The sequence below is a fragment of the Pteropus medius genome, unplaced genomic scaffold (genome assembly GCF_902729225.1).
Source record: "Pteropus medius unplaced genomic scaffold, Ma_sr-lr_union100, whole genome shotgun sequence".
In the NCBI taxonomy this organism is placed as follows: Eukaryota; Metazoa; Chordata; class Mammalia; order Chiroptera; family Pteropodidae; genus Pteropus; species Pteropus medius.
Genome location: NW_024340849.1, coordinates 11,924,383 through 11,947,378, shown reverse-complemented (window position 1 = coordinate 11,947,378; position 22,996 = coordinate 11,924,383). Strand labels below are relative to the sequence as shown.

The 22,996-nt window shown below is 43.8% G+C and overlaps 1 protein-coding gene across 1 annotated transcript in view; it reads left to right on the top strand.

Annotated features, from left to right (window-relative positions):
- The window catches only part of LOC120584712 (O-acyltransferase like protein), a 55,435-nt gene that overhangs the window by 9,836 nt on the left and 22,603 nt on the right, over positions 1-22,996 (top strand). The window contains exons 4-9 of the mRNA XM_039840597.1: positions 3,233-3,372; positions 4,862-4,940; positions 13,468-13,609; positions 14,741-14,967; positions 18,862-19,041; positions 19,833-19,935. Of these exons, the coding sequence (XP_039696531.1) occupies positions 3,233-3,372; positions 4,862-4,940; positions 13,468-13,609; positions 14,741-14,967; positions 18,862-19,041; positions 19,833-19,935 (871 nt within the window). The remainder of the gene's footprint in view (positions 1-3,232; positions 3,373-4,861; positions 4,941-13,467; positions 13,610-14,740; positions 14,968-18,861; positions 19,042-19,832; positions 19,936-22,996) is intronic.

The window sequence follows — 22,996 nt, the reverse complement described above, 5'->3', positions numbered from 1 at the left end:
GGGGCTACCATGTTATATTTACTAAGCAATGTATGAATCTGTTCTCGCTGTAAAGGAATCGAAACAACACAGACAAAGCTCAAGTCTTTTTTGTTCCCTCATTCATTCTCAGCCCCCTTCCTGGATAACAGCTACTATCAATGGATGTGTCTCCTTCTAGAACTTTCCAGAATTTTCTTTGTGTATATCCATCTACTAGAAAGATATTGTTTTATTTTGTAAAATTTAAAAATATATTTATTGTTCTTAAATTTACTTTTTTTTTGTATGTAATAATATGTCTTGGAGAATTTTCCTCAGCAGCAAATATAGATCTATCTCATTTTAGTTGTTACATAGCATTATAAAATATGAAAGTTCATTTAACCTTTTCTTGATAGAGAACTATTTGAAATTGCCGACATTAAACCATTTTTGTCCCATAACATGGAATTTTCATGTGGTTTAACTTCACGGTTTGTGTCTAATGTTTTGCCTTTACAAGCATTACTGCCACAGCATCTTGCAATGGGGTGGAGTCTGAGGTGTTGAATGGCTGGGTCACTGGGGATACCAATTAGGAAGGAGTCTTTGGTTAAGCAACAGACACCAACTCTGGCAAACCTTACCAAACAGAGGTGTTTATTGGCAGACTGTGGGGCAGTTCACAGGATGGAGGGGACAGCCAAAGACCTGCTAGGCTCAGGAGCAGTCAAGTGCAGACAGTCTCCATGGTGGCGGCCATTCCGTAGCCTCTCAGGAGACCACCGTGCGATGATAAAGGCTGAGCTTCGCTCCACACTCATCCTGGGAGAGGCCTGACTTCCTGTCCCAGTGAGAGGGCGTAGCCTCCAGGGACCCCGTCAGCTTCTGTAATGAGAGGACAAAAAAGGGGGAAAAAAAGTAGTGTAAGGATTAGAGAGGAAGAAATAAGAGTGTGGAACTGATAAGAAAATCCAGTAACTTTGCCAGACACCAGAAAAAAAAATTACAAAAATCAATAATATTATTCCATACCAGCAACCATCCATTGGAAATATAGTTAAAAATAAAACACCAAGGAAAATAGCCAACTATACACTATCTAGAAATTGTCTATATAATCTGTTTTAAGAAAAAAAATGTAAAATTGTAAGTAAGGACGCAAAAGAAAGTTTGAGTAAATTGCATGCTATCCAAGGTAGACGAAGTAAAGGGGGTCAAATATAAGGTTTAGGGGGAGGGTGAAGTGGGTAAAGGGGATCAAATATATGGTGGCTGAAGGAAACTGGACTTTGGGTGATAAACACACAATAGAATATACAGATGTCAAATGATAATGTACACCTGAAAATTATATAATTGTATTAACCAATGTTGCCCCAATAAACTTAATCAAAGTGAAAAAAAATAAATTGCATGCTATGCAATGATTGCTTAATACAAAAATTATGTCAATTTACCCCCATATAATTTATAAACTTAAAGCAATATCAGTCAATATTTTAGTTGGATGTTTTGAGGAGCTCAATAAACTTTTTCTGAAATTTTCTGAGACTTCTAAAAATTTTCTGAATACAAATTTTCTGAAATTTGTATAAATGATTAACGGTCTACAACTAACTGGCTCAACTAAAAAAATAAAAAAGACTAAATGCAGATACTTAATATACTACAAATCTATAGTAGTAAAAACCATATGATTTGGTATTAGAACCAAGATGGACTTCATAGGCCTGTCACCTTTGCGGTCAGATAGGGCTCCACATTTAAATGGAGGTTCTATGCTTGCTTTAAATAGGATTTTCTGTCACCATCTTGAAATTCTTAATAATTTTTAAATAAGAGGCTTGGCATTTTCATTTCGCATTAGCCCTGCAAATGATGTAGCCAGTCTTGACTTGAACTAAGATTATTCAAAAACTAGAACAAAAGTTGCAGGCTCAAAAGAATGGATTTCTTTCTGATGAAAGACACCATAGATAAAGAACTGACAGATAACTGATTGAGAGTAAATATTTCAGTGATTCAGGTAGACAAGGACCAATATACAGAATAATAAGGAGCTCTCGAAAATCAAATAAAAGAAAATCCATTAAGAAATAGGCAAAGGATACAAACATAAAACTTAAATGTTTACAGAGAACTTAGATAACTGACTGACAAACAAAAATATGAAAATTAAAACAACAATTGGATATCATTTTACATCCATTAACTATCAAAAATGAGAAAGCTTTGCATATACAATGCAAAGAAGAGGTAGGAACCAGCATCCCTTTGGAGCACAATCTGGTGGGATTTATGCAGTATTTGTGGACCTTATGAACCCCACTCATAGGAGTGTATATCTGAGTTAAATCCTCACATAGGTCTATATGGGGACACATATGAGGAGTTTGTCTCCATGAGTTTCTGTGTGTGGGAGGCCATTTATGTGTCCATCACCTGGGAAATAGCTAAGCCTAAGATGGTCATGAATAATTATAGAGCAGTTAGAAGCTCTGGACTAGATGAGCACAGTAAACACCATAAATAGTACAAATGTAGCACTGAGTGACATGTAGAAGCAGCAGATCTAAGGTATAAAGTCCTTTGTATAAATTAAAAAGTTACCCAAAACAAGAACACCTACAAATGAAAGGATCTGTGGAGAAGGGAGGAATTTGAGGGAGGCAAAGAGAAAAGGGGAGATGAGGAAAGATGAAAGAAGAGGAATTATCTTAAATGAAGGAAGGACATAGATGAGCACAACATAAGAAGGGACCAGTGCTAAGAGGGCCATTAACCGTGGGACTTGATTATCGAACTCTTCTGCTCCTGTTTCAAATAAAAAATTTAACTCTCTCCAAAATAAGGTTCCACAAAATTGGATACAAGAATTTTAAAGACATGAATATTTTCTCCTGGCCGTATGGGGGGTTGGGAGTCAGGTGCGGGGGGAGAAAAGCTACCAAATTTTAGTTTCATATTTTTACTCTCCAGAAGCATTTATTTTTTAAAATAATTCAATCCTTTACATTGTATTGTATTGTCTTACTTTATTTTATTTTATGTTTTAGCAACAGACCACGTCACCAACATGAGAGCATACCTCACTGTTCTCCTTCAGTGATGAGAGGGATCGTAGATGCAAAATGCAGGCTCAAAGAGTGGCATCTGATATATCTGTCTCTCTCCTTTCTTCGATCATTTAAGCTTGAGTGCCTGTAAATTCGTTTAAAAGTGACTCAAGGAAGCTAACTTTGCCCACTTCTTTTGCTTTGAAATTCAGTGTACGACTCTGTCGGGAAACTTGGGAGCAATATTCTCGGTGGAAACGTGAACAGGCTGGGATCTTACAGTGAGTGCCTCTCCACCCACACTCCCTCGTGGAGTTTCCAAGGACAGTACTGCAAGATTCATCTCCTGCAGGTGAGCACGGGGAACGTGAACACATGCTCTAGAAGGACCAGTGGACCTCATGATGTAGAATCCATTACAACTTCACTGATTGCTTTTCTTAATTAAAAAACTATTAAGATGTTTTGCAAAAAGTTAAAACTAAATTTTAAGCAGTTGGCAGAAATTAGCTAGTGTGTTCTGAGCATGGGACATTATAGGAGGCAGTTGTCCATAAAACACATAAGCCTACAGATGTTCCTCTTACCATATTATGTGGGGAAATACCACTGGAGGACCTTAGTGGGTCAAGGTCAAGTCCCAGTCCATGTCCCTAGGCATTAACTCCTGACTCACCATCAGTTTTCGGAATACCAAAGGGAGGGTGGGCTTTCCGTTACTTGTAATCCTTTCCCAGAAACAGAGCCCCAAAATGTGTATTTGAGGTTATCCTAGCAGAAAGGCTGGGACTTTTATGAATACATCACTGAGGTCACAGGGCTCAGTATCTTCAAAGCAAGTTAATTCGTTTACTGCTGGGGGGAAAAAGAACTAGAATATCACAGCCTTCGACTACCTATAAAGATAGACTTTATGCATGTCACACAACACTAAAAACACATATTACTGGTTTGGTAATAACAATAGTATAAAGTAACAATAAGAAATCCAAACTCTCTAATATTGATGCTCTAAAATAGTCTTAGAACAGTTAACCATTGGAGATAGGAAGATTATCACCCAGCTCCATTTGTCTTGCTGAAAGTTATGATGATTGCTTGAGGGTTTAATCAGTGTGTGCAAATGTCATATCCTATTTTCAAAGCAGATTAATGACTTGGTATCAGAGCAAAAGGTCAGGTCTACACAATCATGTAAGTTATATGTTTAGAAGCATCCCAGAAATTTTTTATTTATAATTTGATCTTTGCTTTATTGGGATAGGCATTCTAATTATCGGCTTGATTTGTTAATAAAATCTTTACTTGATACATTGTGTCTTGCTATGAAATAATGACAACTTGGCAATTTCATTGAAAATTGTAGAAGTGTTGACTGTTAATATAGGAGAGAGATGCACTTGGGCAGACTATCCTACACTGGTGGCTGCTTTTTTATTCATTTATTGATTTTTATTAAAAAAAAAATTTTTTTTTAAACGCCTACAGCACCTGGTATTCCAAGGTGGTCTCCCATCCAAGTACTAACCAGGCCCGACCGAGATCAGACGAGATTGGACATGTTCAGGGGGGCGTGGCCATAGGCTACATTAAGCCTTGGAACATATTTTCATTTAAGTGTGGGTGCATCTGAAGCACTGTGAATTCACTTGAACTGCTCTGTTATGGAGAAGCCATCTCCAAAGAAGTCAGCAAACTTTCCTTCTTTTCATACCTTTCTGTTCCCTTTCCCAGTGTGCTTCATTGATGGGTAATGCAGCAGCAACCTTACTTAGAAATGATCATGCAGATATTCCATGAACACTAAACATTAAGGGAACGTGTGACATTGTGTTTCCTAGGATGGAACCGACTACAGTGTGGGTGTGTGTGTCCCTGATTCGTGTGCCGAAGAGGATGTGACTGTGATGTCTCAGCTGGGTAGGTCCAGGGAAACAATTTGTCTCAGCATAAAGTTTGAAAAATCCCAACCCCTTGGAGCCAAGAAAGGCTGTTCTTTTAGGACTGAACCCAACTTTCATCCTGATAAATTCAATAACCCGAGAGTAATGGAGTTTGGGGAGCTGGGGGGCGGAGGTGGCGGAATGGGAAGGGAGTAGGTAGGAAGGAGGAGAAAAGCAGTGAGGAGCTGAATCTCAAATAAAAGTTTAAACTTAAACAATCTCCCCTCACACTCGGCTGCCTGAAGAAAGGAGGTGAGTGGTATCCGGTTTCTATGCTGTGCGTGTCCTCTGCTGTGGTCCATGTGTGGGGATCTGTCAGCTGCTAAATCCAGAAGCCATGCTGAGCCAGGCGTGCGTGAGGCCAGTGTGTTATAATGGATTAGGGCCCAGCATTTGGTCCTGATTGTCACCTCCCAACTCTGTGATCCTGGGCAAGTCACTTAATCTCCCCATACTTCCGGCCTCTTGCTCTGTACAGACGGGGGTGGACGTGAAATTCAGTCCGGATGTAACTCTGCAGCCTTTCAGGCGTATCTGACCTTAGCCATGAGGAATGAACACAATTTACTCTGTGTGGAAACTGGTTCGATTTCCTCTAAATCTTTCAAAATGTTCAAAGGAAGAGCTTTAAAGCCTAAAACTTCTGTCTTTTGTATTTATCCTGGTGATTGAAATAAGAAGTAACAGGACACATTAAAAGGAAGACTCTGTTTCTCTACTTACTTCTCAAACCACATGTGTGGGTTTCCTCCTCACATGATGCAATTCTGACATGAACTACCCGAAGGAAGTGCTGACCCCACAGATTAAGGGCTCGGAGCCACAAGACTGCTCCCTACTTCAGACACCAATCATAAATAGTGGGTGCTGTGGTTACCCACACTTGTGTCTAATTTGGCTGCAGATCAGGGGTTCCCATGATACTTCATGTTTGATAATTTGCTAAAACAGCACTGAACTCAGGGAAATCCTTTACCTTTCATGACTGGCTTATTAGAAAGGTCAAAACTCAGGAATAGTCAAAGGGAAGAGATGCATAGGGCAAAGTATGTGGGAAGGGGCACAGAGCACGCGTGCCTCTTAGTGTGGACCACCCCTCCCAGCATGCCAATGTGTTCACCAGCCCAGAAGCTCTTAGAGTTTCTTTGTTGAGGGGTTTTATGGAGTTTCTATAGCGTAGGCATGATTGATTGAATCACTGGCCATTGGCGACTGACTCAAACCCCAGCCCCTCTTTCCTCCCCAGAGGTCAAGGATGGCGCTGAACGTTCCAACCCTCTAATCACATGATTGGTTGTTTTGGAAACCAGCCCCCATCCTCCTAGAGTCACCTCATTAGCATAAACTCAAGAATGGTTGAAAGGGGCTTATTATGAATAAAAAACAGATGTCCCTCTCATGCCTAGCACTCAGGAAATTCCAAGGCCTTTAGGATCTCTGATGCAGGAACTGGGGATGAAGACCAAATATATATTTCTTATTATGTCATGATATCATACACGTTCTTAAAAGTCCTCTTTTAAATGTTGATAGTACAATTAGTTTTCAATAACCTTAAATTGCCCTCTGAATTTGTGATTATCGCTATAGCTGCTGGTATATTACCTATTTATCTAACCAAATATTTTATGTAATGTTAAGAAAACCAATTGTTACAAATCAAATTTCAATTTCAATTCTTGTTACATAAGTCATGAATATCCTAGCGGCAAAGATAAATGTGCGGTTATTATTAAATTAGCATTTCAAGCGAATAAATGACTCCCTAAGTCTAAGTTAATGTTCATTATTAAAAGATTTTACAAATTAACCAATTTTTTAATGCTAAGCTTATAAATCGGAGTTGACATTGGAATAAAATGTAAAGTTAGAAACCATTATCAAAGATATTTATTTACTTATTTTTCGATTACAGTTGGCATACAATATTATATTAGTTTCAGATGTACAACATAGCGATTAGACATTTATAGAACTTATGAAGTGATCATCCCGCTAAGTCTGGTACCCATCCGACACCATACACAGTTATCACAATATTATTGACTGTAGTCTCTATGCTGTACTTTACATCCCTGTGACTATTTTAAATAACTGCCAATTTGGACTTCTTCATCTCTTTCACCTTTTTCACCCATCTTCCAGCCCCCTCCTATCTGGTGACCACTAATTTGTTCTCTTTTTACAAAGATATTTTGATGATTCTCTGAGAAACTGGGAAAAGGAAGGGCCCTGATTAGGGTGAGCAGAGCTGACTTGGTGGGTGTGTTTGTGGACTTCAGTCTTCACTGTCAAGGTGTTTCTCCAGCTTCTGCACAGAGGCAGCAGATAGAACTGGGAGTGTCTTTGCCTATGAAAAAGGTCTCATCTGGAAAGGATTTGTCAGCTATTCCTTAAAGCTTTTTGATGGAGTTGCCAATATTTCCTCTGCTGATGTGGGGGCAACCGACTCAGCAATCACAGGAGGCGCTGGTCGTTTGTGCAGACTTTACTCGTGTAGAGCAGGAAGGCGGGGCATTGGCAGACGGACACTGGAGCAGATAAGCCAAGAAGAAATGCACCCAGTTTTGCAGAGAAAGGGGAAACGATTCTGGACAGCAGAGAACATATTGCCCCAAACTGCACATTATAGTTGCCGTAGGATGTTATAAAATTTCAACCAACAGACTTTGCATGGGTTCCTGAGAATGAAAATATGTAACACCAAAGTGTCAAGATTCTAGATGAAATTTGGGTGTGATGATTGCAAACTCAGTTATAGGTCCTAACAACTCATATCTGCATATTTCGGGGTCACTTATTGTGTCCCATTCCCTAGGGATCATTGGGATGGAAAATTTTTCCTTCTACCCTTCTAGGTTCTTTGGCTGATCTAATCATTGATATAAGACAGATTAATGGGGAAAAACAAATTTTTAATTTTGTACATAAGGAAGCGCCATAAAAATATGAGACTCAAGGGTGAGTCAGGCAGTTGAGGCCTATATGCCATCCTGAGCTAAGGAAAGAGATAGAGGCCTGGGGCTTCAAAGGGGAGGAGGGTAATTCACAGGACAATAAGGAGAGCAGGTGTTTGGTGGATGTTTTCCTTACCAAACAGATAAGGTATTCAAATAAAAGTATGTCCGGTAATAGCTCTTTCTCTGAGCCAGGCCCCCTATCTCAATTCTTTAAGGCGGTTTGGGGTGGCATATTCTCCCCGTCAGGATCCTGTACCATAACCTGGGTGGTAAAGATGCATCACTCCAGTCTCAGCCTCCATTGTTATGTGGCGTGTTCTGCTCTGTGTGCCTCTCTGCATCTGCATTTCCCTCTTTGTATAAGGACACAGCCATACTGGATTTAGTGTCCACCCTAACCTAGTGTGACTTCATCTAAAGTTGATTGTATCTGCAAAGACCCTATTTCCGAGTAAGGTCACAGTCATAGTTCTGGGGCTTGAAGCTTTCTGGGGGGGACACAATTCAATCCAGAAAACTACCTAATACCTAGTTTCCTAATTTGGCTAGATTATCTGAGGCCCCTTAAACACAACAGGGAGTTGGGAGGATGGCGATTCGGGCACTTAGCTCAGGGTCCTGCGTTTACAACATGCTTGACAAACATCAGACAAATCTGACTGATGTTTAATTATGAGGCAGAAGATTTTATCGGGTCACAGGGACAGCACAGAGCTGAAAAAGAAGGGGCTTTGGTTTAAGGATCTGTTAACCCTGAGTTAGCAAACAATATTCATACTCAACTTTGAAAGGCTGCTTATTTCCATTTTTAGGAACTCTCAGTCTGTCTCCTGTCCTGATGGAAATTGTAGAACATTATATGTTGATCACACTGTCTCCATTTGCAGGGCCCAAAGCAATGAGTACTGAGCTGCCTACAATCAGTGTTTAACAGTCTCTTACAATATGCTATAAACTGTCTACTCTCCTATGCTCTATTAGGCTAATTTCATCTTGCTATGCCAATTACAATTAGAACGATGAGGCCTCCATAGTAGAACAATGGTGTCAGAATTTCAAGGGATGATTTCTCCCCCCCCAGCTGCTCTCTCTCGTGGTCCCTGTGCACTGATTGAGAAAATGGAGCTCTTCTAATAATAACTCCTTGAATCACCCACAGAAGTGCCTTCCTATTAAGGACTCAAAGAATCAAAAACATTTCACAGAACACTATTTTCTGTTCTCAGTTTAATTCAGAAAATATTTATTAAGCACTTTTATATGTATCACATGTACGTGCTAGGGGACAATCAAAACAGCTGGGGCTTCCTCATCTTAGGAAACCTGCAATTTGATGAGAAGTGTGTGTGCCTAAAGCTGCTAGGAAGCGCTGTCAGGAAGTACACGCTCCATCTCACACTGAGTGCTGGGGACAGACAGACATGTAGAAGAGCTTTGGGATGCGGGGAAAGAAGCCACGTTGGAGAGGGTGAAGGGGGAGTTTATAGCGAGAGCTTGAGCTGGCCTGTGTTAGCGAAGGAAGTGAGGGCATGGCAAGATGTTGGTGGGAAAGAGAACAAATAACAGTTTCAAATGAACTTTTCATATTCTGCTGTGTAGACCCAGAATCCGGCACAGTATAGATACTTAAGGTGATTGAACGTGCATGGGCTACCAGCTGGTTTTCTTTACCACGGCAGGATTCAGAGCTGGGTGTAGGTGCTTCTCCTTGGAGCTGCTGGGACCTGAGGATGTTAACTTTGTGATTGGATGAGGTTGGACAAGTCCAGCAAACCAGCTGTCCATAGGGAGCCCTATTCTGAGTGTCTTGGCCTGGTTCCCATACCAAGTGCTGCCCACTGATTTGGTGAGTCCCTACGTTAGATTTCCAGGGCTGCCTTTACAAAAATACCACCGCCTGGGGGGCTTAAACAAAAGAAATCTATTGCTTGCATTTCTGGAAATCCAAGGTCAAGGTGTCAGCAGGGTTGGCCTCTCGTGAGGACTTTCTTCTTGGCTTGCAGATGGTGCCGGCTTGCTGTGTCCTTACGTGGTCCTTCCTGTGCACGCTCTCACGTCCGTGTCTAAATTTCCTCTTCCTTTAAGGATACCAGTTGGATTGATTTAGGGCACACTTCCGTGGCCTCATTTTGACTTAATCACCTCTCTAAAGGCCTTACCTCCAGGTGCAGTCACATGCTGAGGTACTGAGGGAGGGGTTCAGGTCTTCAACATATGAATGGGGGTTGGGGAGGGGAGACACAGTTCAATCCATAACATTCTCTTTTCAAAATCCCTGAACTTGATTTTGGGTCCTCTCGGGCTCAAGTCTGTTCTACTCATGCTCTTCCCTTCCTGACCCTTAGGGTCCCCACAGTCTTGTGATCAACATGAGGGGATGGCGAGTGCTTTGGGGGAAGGGGGTGTCTGCAGGGCAGCCCTCAGGCCTAGGCAAGAAGGGCTCCACACTTTAGGGGCCCCTCCTCTGGCCTTCCTCTGGATGTCCCCCCCATCGAAAGAGAGGTCATAGCTCCAGGAGGACACACTCACCTGGAGCCTGCCCCTCCCTTCCAGTCACATTCTGAGTGACGAGGACCCAAGAATTCCCTCCCCAGCTGGCTCCCAGTCCCCCTCTAAGGAGTGACTGCAGTGGGTAAGGTTAAGGGGTGCAGCGTAGGTTGTTTGCACTCGTGCCTGTAAGGTGCTTGGTGATGTAGGAACAGAGTGGGAAGAGAAAAGTGCTGAGCCAGGAGCTGGGGGTTGGGGTGGGACCCTGTGGGCGCCCCCAGGTGCTCCTGCCCCAGGAGGAAATGTAAGAGATGGGCCTGCGTGTGCTCTTTCCAGTACCTCTCCAACACCTCCACCTCCCCCCAAACACACACACTCCCTCCCTCTCTCTCTTCCAGCATTGTTCTGGCTTCTTGGCTGGGCCAGAGCTATATAGAGATTTAAAAGTCACTGCCACCCTCCAGAGTGGGTATGGTGATGGAGCCGGGCAGAGCCAGGGACGGCATTTTGTGCGTATCTAGCTCGGACTCCCTGTGGGGTAGGGCACCGTGTTAACTTGTCATCCAGGTTCGCCCACTCAGCAGTGAGGACCCGGGTTTCCTGTGTCCTTCAGAGCCTGGACCCCATTGCTTAACGCTTGGGGTTTCGTCCTCAGGCAAACTGCTGGAGGAATTGCCATGGTAACTGAGGCGAGGTCTGCTGTCACCTGCTTTCATGGGCTTTGGGGCCTGTGAGGCGGCTCCTCTATGAGTTAGATGCGGAGACGTCGTCGGAGAGGACGGGCGCCCCGTCCGCCTTTCAGCTGCTGTTACGCCTGAGCTTTTTTGGAAGGGAGACTCGGATCTAAAAATACCCTTTTAAAAGCAATGGAAAGCGAAGGAAATTTGACATGGAAGCCCAGAGGTAGACTTTGTCTTTTTTATTCCTAATTCTGTTGTCTTACACACTTTGTTGCTTTTAGGGCTCTAAGTGAAATTTTAAAAAATGGTTTTTCAACAATGTAGATAAACTCCAAAGTTTTTACACCTAGATCTTTGATTTCCCTATGGCCTCCGAGATGTGCTGTGCGGTTTAAGGGGACAGAGGAAGGTCCTGGCTGCTGTGGCCTCGCGGGGTGACTGCAGAAGGTCACTACAGGGTCACAGCTTTGCTTTGTAGGCCCAGGAAGTTGATTTTCTCAGTTTATCCAGGGTCATGAAGCTGGAGGCCTGATCCACAGGGCCCAGAGGCTCATGAATGGGGAGTTGATTAACACAACAAAAAGCAAATCGATTCCTTTAAAATTAGAGCTAGAACTTCCAAAGGGAACAGACAGGTCAGCTGGTCAGTGCACTTCTTTTTCAGTGGAAGAGTTTTATTTGGGAAATTCACATACTACCAGGAAGGAGCTCGGGGAGCATCAGTTCGGAGCAAGTGGAATTGGATAATGAGGAATTCTGCTGCCGTGTCCCCTGTGGGGACCTCTTTGACGGTGCACCCTCACTCTTGGCCAGTGCTGAGGACACGCAGACAACTCCTCCTTATCTTCTTGTCTTACCCTTAACAGGTCACAGTTCAGAATCACTCATATATTAACAATCATATATTGTTAATCTTTTAGTGGCCTAATTGGACATCCAGAAACCCTTCAGTCACACTCATGGGAACAGTGGGTGTTGGAAGTGAAAAGGACATTAGACTACAGCGTGTCCAACCCACCCTCCCTCATTACGCAGATGAGGAAATGAGACCCAGAGAGGTGAGGTGACTTGCCCGGGGTCACAGAGCAAGCTGGTTCAGACCCAAGCCTCCTGTATGCAAGTCTAGGCAATGCAGTGTGGCGGGATGAGGTAGCGCGAGGACATCAAAAGACCACATCCTACTACATCCTTCAAGTTCCCACAGCCCTGGGACGAGTCCCGGCCCTGCCACTTAGCAGCAATAACAATGAAGGTGACGAACATTTATTGACCTCTTACTACGTGCCAGGTACTTTCTAAGTGCTTTACAGTCACTGCTACATTTAGCTTTCACGACAACCCTGTGCGGTAGGTACTGTCATCTCCATTTGCCAAGGGGAAACCGAGGCATAGAAAGATGGAGTAACTTGGCCATGGTGATACAGTAAGGGGCGGCCGCAGGCTCCCACACTGCGGGACCTGCATTCTTAACTGCTATGCTTAGGTTTACAGACTGATCTGAGGAGAATTGTCCTTGTCTGTAAGACAAGTGAATAATAGCTCCTTGTAGGGTCGTTGATGGATTGGAAATAATGACCAAACATGTCTCATATCTAATGGGCACTTAATAAACAGCAGCATATTTTGTTATTTATAATTGGCACGGCTGTTTTGTTAAACCATGCCGTGTCCCCCATTCTTTGAGGAGGATTTGGATGTCCCCTAGTCCTGTGGTTCTCAAAGTGTGCACTCTGATGAGCAGCAAGGGCACCTGGGAACTTGTTAGAAATGCAGATTCCCAGGTCCCACCCCAGACCTACTGGATCAGAAGCTTGTAGGGAGGAGAGGCAGGAAGAATCTATTCACCAAGCCCTCCAGGTAATTCTGAGTCACGCTAAAACCTAAGACTACTACCCTCGTCTTACCACTGACATCTTTCATGTCTTTCTTGCTGTGACTAATTAGCTGTGTTCAAGGTGGGGCTCCTTAGCTTCAGTTTCAGACAGCACCTTTCAACCACCTTGTGGGCACCCTTCATATTGTTCTTTCTCATATTGCATTTATCTCTCTTGTGGGGACCTGTTCACAAATAGATTTGAGCTGGCAATGGTGCCTTTTCAGGACTGTCATTTTCTGCACTGTATGCTGGGAAAGAGGCCAGAGTCTGGGCAGGTGACCTGGGGGTCACCTCCAGCTGCACTAAAAGTTCCTAGTTTTATGAGTTTCAGCACCTTTGTGCCCTATTTTCCTTATCTTTAAATCAGATGTGTTAAGAGCCAGCTGCCCTTTCTAATGTCAAGATTTTGTTTTGAAATAAGAGATATGAAAAATCTTGGAAAAATATTTATTGCCAAGTAAAGTATTATTAATACAATTTTTTTTTTTTTTTCCTCGGTAGATATTTTAAGATTCAGAAATGCTTCGTTTTTGGCTCCTTCTCTGTCTCTCTTTACGATGAATTCTTCCTCCCCATCTGGTGGGGGCGTGGCCAGATGTGCTACTGGGCTGTTTCCCCTGGACACGTTTGCTGCCGTGTGTCTGTGAGTACGGGCACCTGAGCTACCTGGTTAGCGTGTGTGTGATGGGGCTGTTTTCTCAACTTCCACTCACCGGCTACACTGAGCCGTTTCATTTTCTGCCGTTGAATGCTGTCAAACTTTAGGGGAAAAATCTTCATGACCAGTTTTTTAAAATGTAAATTAAACCAATTTATATATTTATTAAATTGGTACTCGTTCTTAGAAAGGGAGCTTTGGATGCCAGTGACAGGGTGATGAAAAAGACATGGATGCCAGTGCTGTCTATGTACAGGTAGATCACCATTTACCTTGGACAAGAAAATTCAAAAGAATTCAAGAGGAGGGCTGGCCACACCCAAATGTCATTAGGTTTCAGGGTCACTAAGAAGTGTATCTTGTCCCAAAATATTCCTTTTCCTATCATGTGAGCCCTGAAGATCAATTTCTCTTAACTGAGGCATCGCTTCTCACACAAATACCCAGCAGTATTGCCTGGTGCTTCTGGTTGGCATCTTGCCTTGCCAGAAGCAGAATCGCTGGCCCATAGTTCACATCATTTGATAAGGTGCTTTCCTGAAAACCTCATTTAAACTGCCCCCGGGAGGAGACGTCCATGTCTTTTTCATCACCCTGTCACTGGCATCCAAAGCTCCCTTTCTAAGAACGAGTACCAATTTAATAAATATATAAATTGCTTTAATTTACATTTTAAAAAACTGGTCATGAAGGTTTTTCCCCTAAAGTTTATTTATCTGCTATTCATCCTCTTCCCTCCCTCGTCTATGCGTGTGCTGGTTGGATTCTTAAGAATTTTTAAAGTTCATTGTAAAGATAAAGGATATGAATCTTGAGCCATATCAGCTGCAAATATCTGCCTCAGTGTTTTGATTGCTTTTTGTTTGTTTGTTTATGATTTTTTTTTTTACAATTATAATGAGTTCAGTGAAATCCATTAAGCATTTTCTTTGTAATTTTTTTATCCTCAGAAAGCTACTTCCAACTCTTCAAAGCGTTGAAGATTTACCTGCCTTCCAGCAGGGAGCTTGAGTGGTTTTGTTTTTGCTAGACTGTGTCCTCCGCATCTTACTGCTGTGGCAGCGTCAGTGCGATGGAGAGTCTCGGCATCTTCTCATTTGCTTCTTCTCCCTGCAGGTTCCTCACTCTGCTGGGCCTGGTCCTTCCTCTGGCTGGAACCGTCTACGTGGCAGCCAGGGGTTGGGCATCAGACCACAGGGCGTCCCCAGCACATGGCACGCATTCGGCCACTTACGGGAGTCTGCCTTTGAGAGAGATGGAGAGGAGCGAACAAAGAAACGGAATCCGATGGGCGGGTGGCCTGGCCCATCTCTCACGGTCAGGAGCCCTGAGCAGAGGGGAAAGTAGGCATTTTAATAAACGAAGAGCCCTTGCGAGACGTGATTTAGATGGGTATGACATTGGAAAATAATTCCTGCAGTGTCAGAGTCCAGTGAACTCCCAACAGCTTCTAACTGCCAGCGTGAGGCTGGGTCTCTGCTCTTCACAATTCGGTCTGTGTTGACCATCAGTGTGTTAAGGCGAGGGCCCTGAAAATGCTGCTTTATTTCTTGGGCACAATTATCCAGTATGTTTTTGTGCTACTGGACGACTAGGTCAGAGCAGAGCTTGGGTTTTACTACAGCAATCCTCTAAGGCACAATTCCGTGATCACAGTGTCTATTTTCAGTGTCGCAGCTACACAGATGACTCAGAACCTCCCCGGCATCACCGAGGTAAACGATTTATATAAACTGCAGCCAGGGGAGTGAGTATGCAACACAGCTGATTTAAACATGGCAGAGTGTATCTGAGTCAGAAATAGATAACCCGGCACGGTGTAGTGAGAGGCCGGATTGCAATGAGTCACACTGTGTTGTGTTTTAGTTAAAAATCAAGAGTATTACCTTCATTCATTTCCACATGCCCATATGGCAAGGCGAAGAGAACACACACACACCCACACACACCCAGAAACAAGAATAGCCTTGTCATACAAATACCTCTAGAACACGTGAAAGGGTTTTTGCAAGAGCCCCTTTACGTCCTTCCTTTACCCCAACTAAGGGAATAAAAATAAAACAAAATTTCAGTAAATGGACTAGAAGAATTATGAATAGGTGATAAAGTGGCTTCAGGAAATCTGTCCAGTGTGGAAGGCATAGTAATGATTTTATCAGATTCTGTTTGTATCTTCAGGCAAAAAACAAAAACAACAGGAACACCACCACCACCAACAAAAAACCAACAAAAACAACAAGAAAAACAACAAAAAACGTGTTTGTATGGAGTTGACATAACGGAAAAGCTGAGAAGGTTTATAGGTCCCTGTGCAAGCAGCCTTCTGCCCAGATCAGGAGCCGGCTCCCCGCCCAGCGGTCCCCATTACCCCACATAATGGGGAGCAGTCATACTTCGGCTTCCGCAGACTCCCCCAAAGTCCAAGAACCCCTCGTTTCTCAAATGACGAGTTTCAAGAGCTCTCTCTGCTCCCCCGCTACCCCGTAGAAGGTTCTGCGGGGGGCGTGGCAGAAAGAAAGCAGGTTTAGAAACCCCCCTGTCACACCTGCCTTGGTTTCTAACTCTGCCCTTGGTCAGGTTTTGGCCTCGAGGAACCTCAGTTTCCATATGTGTGAAATGGGGGGCATATACTAGAATCTGTTGAAGGAATTCAATGAGATGATGTACATGCACCTTCCTAATTAGTCGTTCTTTTCCTCATGCTTTTTAATTAATCCAGGAGAGGGAGAAGGGCGGGCGCCAAGCCCTCTTGTTACCCTGACCTCAATGAGGTTGACTGAGTTCCAGGGACCTGCCACATGCTTCTAATTGTCAGCTTGAGGGGGAGCCTACAGTTAACAGAATCCACCATTGCCAGTCATCCATAGGAGGTTGGTTTAGCCTCTTATCGATGGGTTATAGAGCCCTGCATTTTAAGGTCAAATCACAGGATTTAGGGTATGCACACATGGTGTGGTATTAGGAATTGGCTACTTTGGATTCTTGACCCAAAATGAAACGCTATGATCTAAGATTATGTCAGCTTTTTCAGCAACTACATTTAACTGAGGCCTCAAAATGGGAGATTTCTCTGTTCTGTTGCTGTAGCATATTTTTTTAGTATTTAATACCATCAGAGTAAAATATCACATTTCTGAATGTTTGGAAAGAAAAATCGAGATGGAGAGAACCCTGGGTTCAGCATTTTCTTCTCTCCACCTTTACGCTCACCAGCGAGTCAAATCAGCATGAGACCACCAAGTCTTCTAGAAGTTTAGAGCCATATCGGGTATTCTGGATTCCTGGTTCTTTATCTTCCAAATAATCATTGCATTTGCTTAGAGTGTTTTCCTACACGTGAGCCTGTCCCTTACGATTTAGATGAGAAAAATAGGAGCGAGTGCTTGCGAATGTGTTCGTGAAGTGAATAGTTATGAGTTCCAGTCCCTGGAGGTCAGGCTCTTGCTCTGTGGTGCGTTGCATACAGTGGCCTCGCAGTAATAATAACTAGAGAGTCGAAAGATGCTGCGAGGGTTTTTATAGCCCTGTCATGGCCAGCAGTTCTCAGACTTTGGTGGACACGCGGATCCCCAAAGATTCAGATTCAGTTAATGCGGTTCGGGGCCTGGGACTGTGCATGTCTAACAAGGTGCCAGGTTGCTGAAGCTGATGATGATGCTGAAGCTGCTGGTCCAGGGACCGCCACTTTGAGAACTGCCGACCACCTGTATCATTTCATCCACTTCTCCCTGTGCCCCTGTGCTTTATAATACTTGTCACATGAGGAAAGTGGCACTCAGAGAGATTGCCACTGCTACGGACCAGTTATTTTCAGGAGATTTTATAAGCTGCTGCTAGTTAAGCTGACTCACAAGTAGAATTTAGACAGGAAATAAATAATGAAGCAAAGTGTATTCAGTACTTGCTTTTGCCAAATTAGGCATTGGGCCAGATGTTTGATAAACGTTCTCAAATCCTCTCAAGAACACTGTCAAAAAGTGTGCTTAATTTAACAGTGAGGAGACAGGCTCAGGGAGGCTAAGAAACTCAGTGGAACTCGGTAGAGCCCAGGTCCCGTATCTTTCCATTGCAGCCTGTGGCTTCTCAGGGAGCTGAAGGGAGCCAGGTGACACTAGGTATAGGACCACTATGGTGCTGTGGTGCTGCCAATCCCTGGTGAGTGAAAATTCCTCTGAATGAGAGGTGAGCTGCGTGCCTTCAGCCAGGCACTCTGAGAGTGACTCCAGTGGGAAAACTCAGAGTTAACGGCTGGACCCTCAAAATATAGGGTAATTACATTCTTCCATGTTAGAAGTTGTTTTAGATTGCCAGAGCTCGATTACAAGCTAGCTCTTGCTTGTAAGTTTTAATTCTGCAAGGGTTTCTGGTGCCCGCAGTGTTTTAGGCACAAAGCTATGTCCAGGAGAAAATATGAGTCTCTTAGAGGCAACCTGAGCTTTGGAGACCCTTGTTTCACAGCTCCGGCCACTTAATTGGCTCTCGGAATGAATTAAATTAAATAAATAAATAAATAAATAAATAAATAAATAAAGGGAACAAATTAAGTATAAGGGATTAACCATTCTTAAAGCGATAGGGCTTAAAATAGCTGTGATGTTATCTCACTGACTCTTCACGATAATCCTATGATCATAAGATCATTTTGCAGATGTGGAAACTTAGGCACAGAGAAGTTAAGTCACTTGCTAGAGGTCACAGAGCTAATAAGTGACAGCCAGACTCAGAACCAGGAGTGTCTAACGATAAGGCCTGGACCCTTAGCTCCTGGATCATCTGCCCCTCTGTTCTCATACCTGTGCCTTGACAGGTAGGGATGTTATTTGTAGGTGGTTCATTCTTAAGGGAGCACCAGGGATGCCATTTTAAATGAAATGCTGGCCTCATGTGGTTTCTTGATGCTGTCTGAGTTCTCTTCCCCTCAGGACCACGGTGAGGCACCGGCATCCTGGGGCCTGCGTAAGGCAGTGAGTTCTCTGCAAGGCAGTGTGGGTGCCAGCCTCAAGTCAAGTCTGTTAGGAAAAGTCAAGTTTCACTGGGGAGGGAGACCAAGTCCAAAGATCCACATACAGATCAAGAGGGGATGATGAAGAACTGAGCTGAGCCGCCCCAGGTCACGATGAAGGAATGTCTAGGTGACAGCCAAGGTCACTGGTGTGTGTGTTTTGACTCTTGTTTGTGGAGCAGCGTGGGATTGGTCTGGCTTCAGGGTGGGCAGTAACACCTTTGCTCTCGCCTAGGGTTTCTAGGAGCTGTGGACTGTGCTCTGAAATGCTTTTCTTGGCAGAAGAATATGCCAGCCATCTGGACTACCAACACGCCGGGAAGCACGTGCCCTGCACTGAATGGCATCCGAGTCTTGAGTCTCCTCTGGATCATGTCGGGGCACACCAGTCAGATGACCGCGTGGCTGTCTTTGGGTACGGAGAATTGATGAGCCTTTATGAGCAGTCGAGGAAGAAAGAGTCTTTTGTGTGATAGGGTCACGTTGGGCCACAGGATGGGAGGCCACAGCCTTCCCTATGAGCAGCCATCCTTCTGTTTTAGAGACATAGCCATGACCTATAAATGAGTATCCAAACCAGTGTCCAGTGGCTGCTTTACCTCCTGTGAGATATAAATCAACCAACTGGTTACCAGGTGAATACCGATACCTGTGTATTATATTTTCGTCATCCAAAGAGCTGGGTTTCCTCTCATCGTGGTTAATAAAGCCAGAAACTAACATTATTTTTTTCTCCTGGAAAGATGGGCATATGTAAACAAATGTTGTGCACTAGTCTTGAATCAATGTTTCTTAAGCTTCTCCCGTTGCTGAGCTCCTGAAGCGCCCCCATCGGTGGCGATGGTGCTCTCTAAGCAGAGGCCAGACACACACATCAGACTTGAAGGGAGGGGGCCGGCCCTGGTGGTTTGAAGAACCTAGCAGGAGCTCAGCAGCGGTCCATGAACAGGTGACGCTGCTTTAGTCCCAAGGGGGCCATGACCGCGATGAGAGTGCAAAGGAGCTCGAAGCCTTAGTTAAGGTTAAGTACCTTGGGCACCATCATTTCTTTCTAGTCCACATTCTCCTAAGTGAATTACAGGGATGCACAGCACCCTCCCTGTACCACCGAAAGCTGAAGGTGTTCCTCTTGCTTTTTCTGAAAAGGTAAATCACATGATTTTCTTCTAGTAGACAAATAGAAACTGCTTTTTGTGTTCGTTACAGATAATGTTCTCGAATGGAAAACCAGAGTACTTAAAAACCCACTGTACCTTTGTTCTCGGAGTGGCCCCTTCTACCTTGGGGTTGACACATTTTTCTTGATCAGGTAATACGGTGCTTTTTTCTGCTATTGTGCTTATTGCTGATTTGGGGAGGGGGGCAGAGGGGTAGGATATGTGTATGTGTTGCCATTCTCACTTTAGTAAGAAAAACTGAATGGTTCACATTTACTCACCTGGCCTTTGCTTCTGTCTATCTCTGGACAATTCTATTGTCGCAAACTCCTCTCCTTTGTAATTTCAGTTTATTAAATGGGTTAGAATGGCTCTCTAAAACGGGCCTTTTACAAAGGGTGATTTTATTTCTCAAAATTGTTGATTTCAGTGGTTCTCAAATTCTGATCCATGTACTGATGTGAATCCATGATGAAGTTTCCAATTCTTACTATAGTGAAATGTGAAAGAAAAAAAAAACTGGTGTGGTGTTTCATAAAGCTATGTTTATTTAAATTAACTACTGAGAGGCAAAATTCCTTAGCTGTTTGGTAATATCAGGCACTGTGTTACATACTTTGCAGCAACACCTGATCTAATCCTCATGATAGCCCTATGCAGTAGGGACCATTGTTAAACATCTTCGTTTTGTTCATTGTGGTCAAATTCACCTAATATAAAACTAGCCATTTAAAGTGAACAATTCAGTGGTATTTAGTACATTCACAACGTGTGCAATGACCATTCTTCTCTAGTTTCAAAACATTTTCATCATCTCTAAAGGAAACCTCATACCCATGAAGAAGTTACTCCCTGGTGACCCCTGTTTAAAGCCACAGTGCTGAATCGTTCTACTGAGAGGAACGTGGAATGACAGATCGGGGCTGGATCCTAGGACTCCTGACCTTCGGAAGATGGAAAGAAGGGGAGGGGCCCAAAAAGGAGCCTGAGAATGAGCAGCAGTAGGGGACTACTAATAACTGTCCATTTTCTGTAACCCTTACTTCCCTGACATCCTGATGGCTTGCTCTCTCTCCTCTGTCAGGATTCTACTCAAACGTCACCTTCACAACAAGGCCTTTCCTGTTTCCCTATTTAAAATAAACCTACCCAGCATTCTCTATTTCATTTTTCCTGATATGTTTCTTCTCATTATCTATTATAGCTGCCCCTCCCTCCCTCCCTTCTCTCTTTCTCTGCCCCTGCCCCCTGCTCCCCGCTGGAATGTAAGGCAGGACTTTTTCTGATTTTGTATTGCTATCACCAGTGTGGAAAGCAGTGCTAGGCACAGAGTGCTGCTCGATAAATAGTTGTTAAAATGATTTCTTAATTGTTTTATCTCAGGACTCTGGTGTGATGGTTTCTTAGGGTAATGCAGACAAAGTAGGGTACAGAATGAGCTGAGACCTGTCCACTAGGGCAACAGCTCATGCTAGGAGGCAGCCAAGGTGACAATAGGGTAGTCCAGGCAGACAAGGGTCAGAGTCCACCATGGGCAGCAAACCCAGCAGAGATACGGAACCACTGGGCACCAGATTTCCAAGAGGGCATAGCTGAGTCTAACCGGGCAGGTGAAGCCCAATCACAGGAGACCTGGGGCATGCACGGAGGATGGAGAGGTCCTCCCACGGTCCAGCAAAGACCAGAACCCTTCCCTGCAAAGGAAACTAGTAAGAACAAAGCAAAAAGAGACTGTGTGTTAGAGGCACTGGCTGGCAGAGCTCCAAGCCCTGGGAGAGAAGCTGGCAAGGACCAATCAGGATGGCTGGAACCAAAGCCAAAACTCCAGCTAGAGAATTGCCACTAGCAGGGAAGAATGAAGGGCATGAGCGGCCACTGGTCATCCTAGGCCACCAGTGGGAAATTGAGACAGCAGAGAAGCCATTGGGTCAGCTCCGAGTAATCCGAAACACAGATAGTGCATGCCCCCTTTATTGCAAATACCTCCAACCTGGCTCGGCCCGGGGCCTGGAGAGGGCTGTGCCTTTTATCGGTGGTTCCGAGAGTCTGGTCCCTGCACAGTGGCACCAGCATCATCTGGAAGCTTGTTAGAAATGCAGATTCTCAGGCCCTGCCCCGGACCCACCAAGTCATACTTTTTTTTTTAAACCTATTTGCTTTTATTTCTCATTGCCAGTCTCAGTAACTTCTCTTTTCTTCTTTTAATTTTCATTTTATTACTTTAGAAAGTTCATATATTCTTTTAAATAAACTTCTTGTTTGAACAATAGAAATGTCACTAATAGTGACATTCAGTATTGCCATTTATGTTAAGAGCTTAAAATCTTTTATCCCATACAATTCTCACGATAAACCTATAAAGCCAGAACCAATATCATATCCATTTCTACAGATGAGAAAGTTGATATTTAGAGATGAAATAACTTATCCGAGTCTCCACAGCAAGGAAAGTTAGAAATGAAATATAATGTTTGTTTCATGCTGAAACCATCTCTTAACCACTACGTCACTGATGGGTTTCCATGGGAAAACCAAAGAGTTCCAATTATCTTTAAGAATAGCTAGTGGGTGACGGTTCGGAATCCTCGTCCGCCACTCCGGGTGACTTCCTACATCTCTGCTGCAGGGTTTTATTCTTTCCCGGTCTGTTTAGGTCTCTGGCTCTCATTAGCCTCCTAGAACTGGGTCTCTTGCTAGGGCCTGTTTTCCTGCCAGCCTTTTTCCTTTGTCCTGTCTTCACGAGCGTACAGGCTGGATGGTGCACGCCCGCACACAGAGTGAGATCCACGCCTTGCTTAGCAACCAGGCTGGCAGAGGGGAGCCAGTCTCGCTGAAAAGAAAGGCTCGCTCAGGCCCCTGATTCACCCTTTCCTGAAACTCAGAGGCCAGAATCCGAACTGGCTGTCCTACTTCCACACCTCAGTGTTCTTTCTTAGATGTCTCTATAAATTTTGTTCCTATTATAGCGACTCCTATTTGCTGCATTTCAAAAGCAGGTTTAGTTGGCAGAGAATAAAGACATTCTCCAGCCTTCCCTGATCCCTTCCAAGTCCTGCCCAACACACATGGCCTTTTGCAACAGGAAATACATTTGTCCCTTAGGGAAACACCCACCAGGATCCCTGGCATAAAAGTCAAAGGTTGAGAAACTCACGCACGAATTTGCTTACCATCAAGTTATAGCTCAAAGGCATAGCCTCAGTTTCTTAAGCT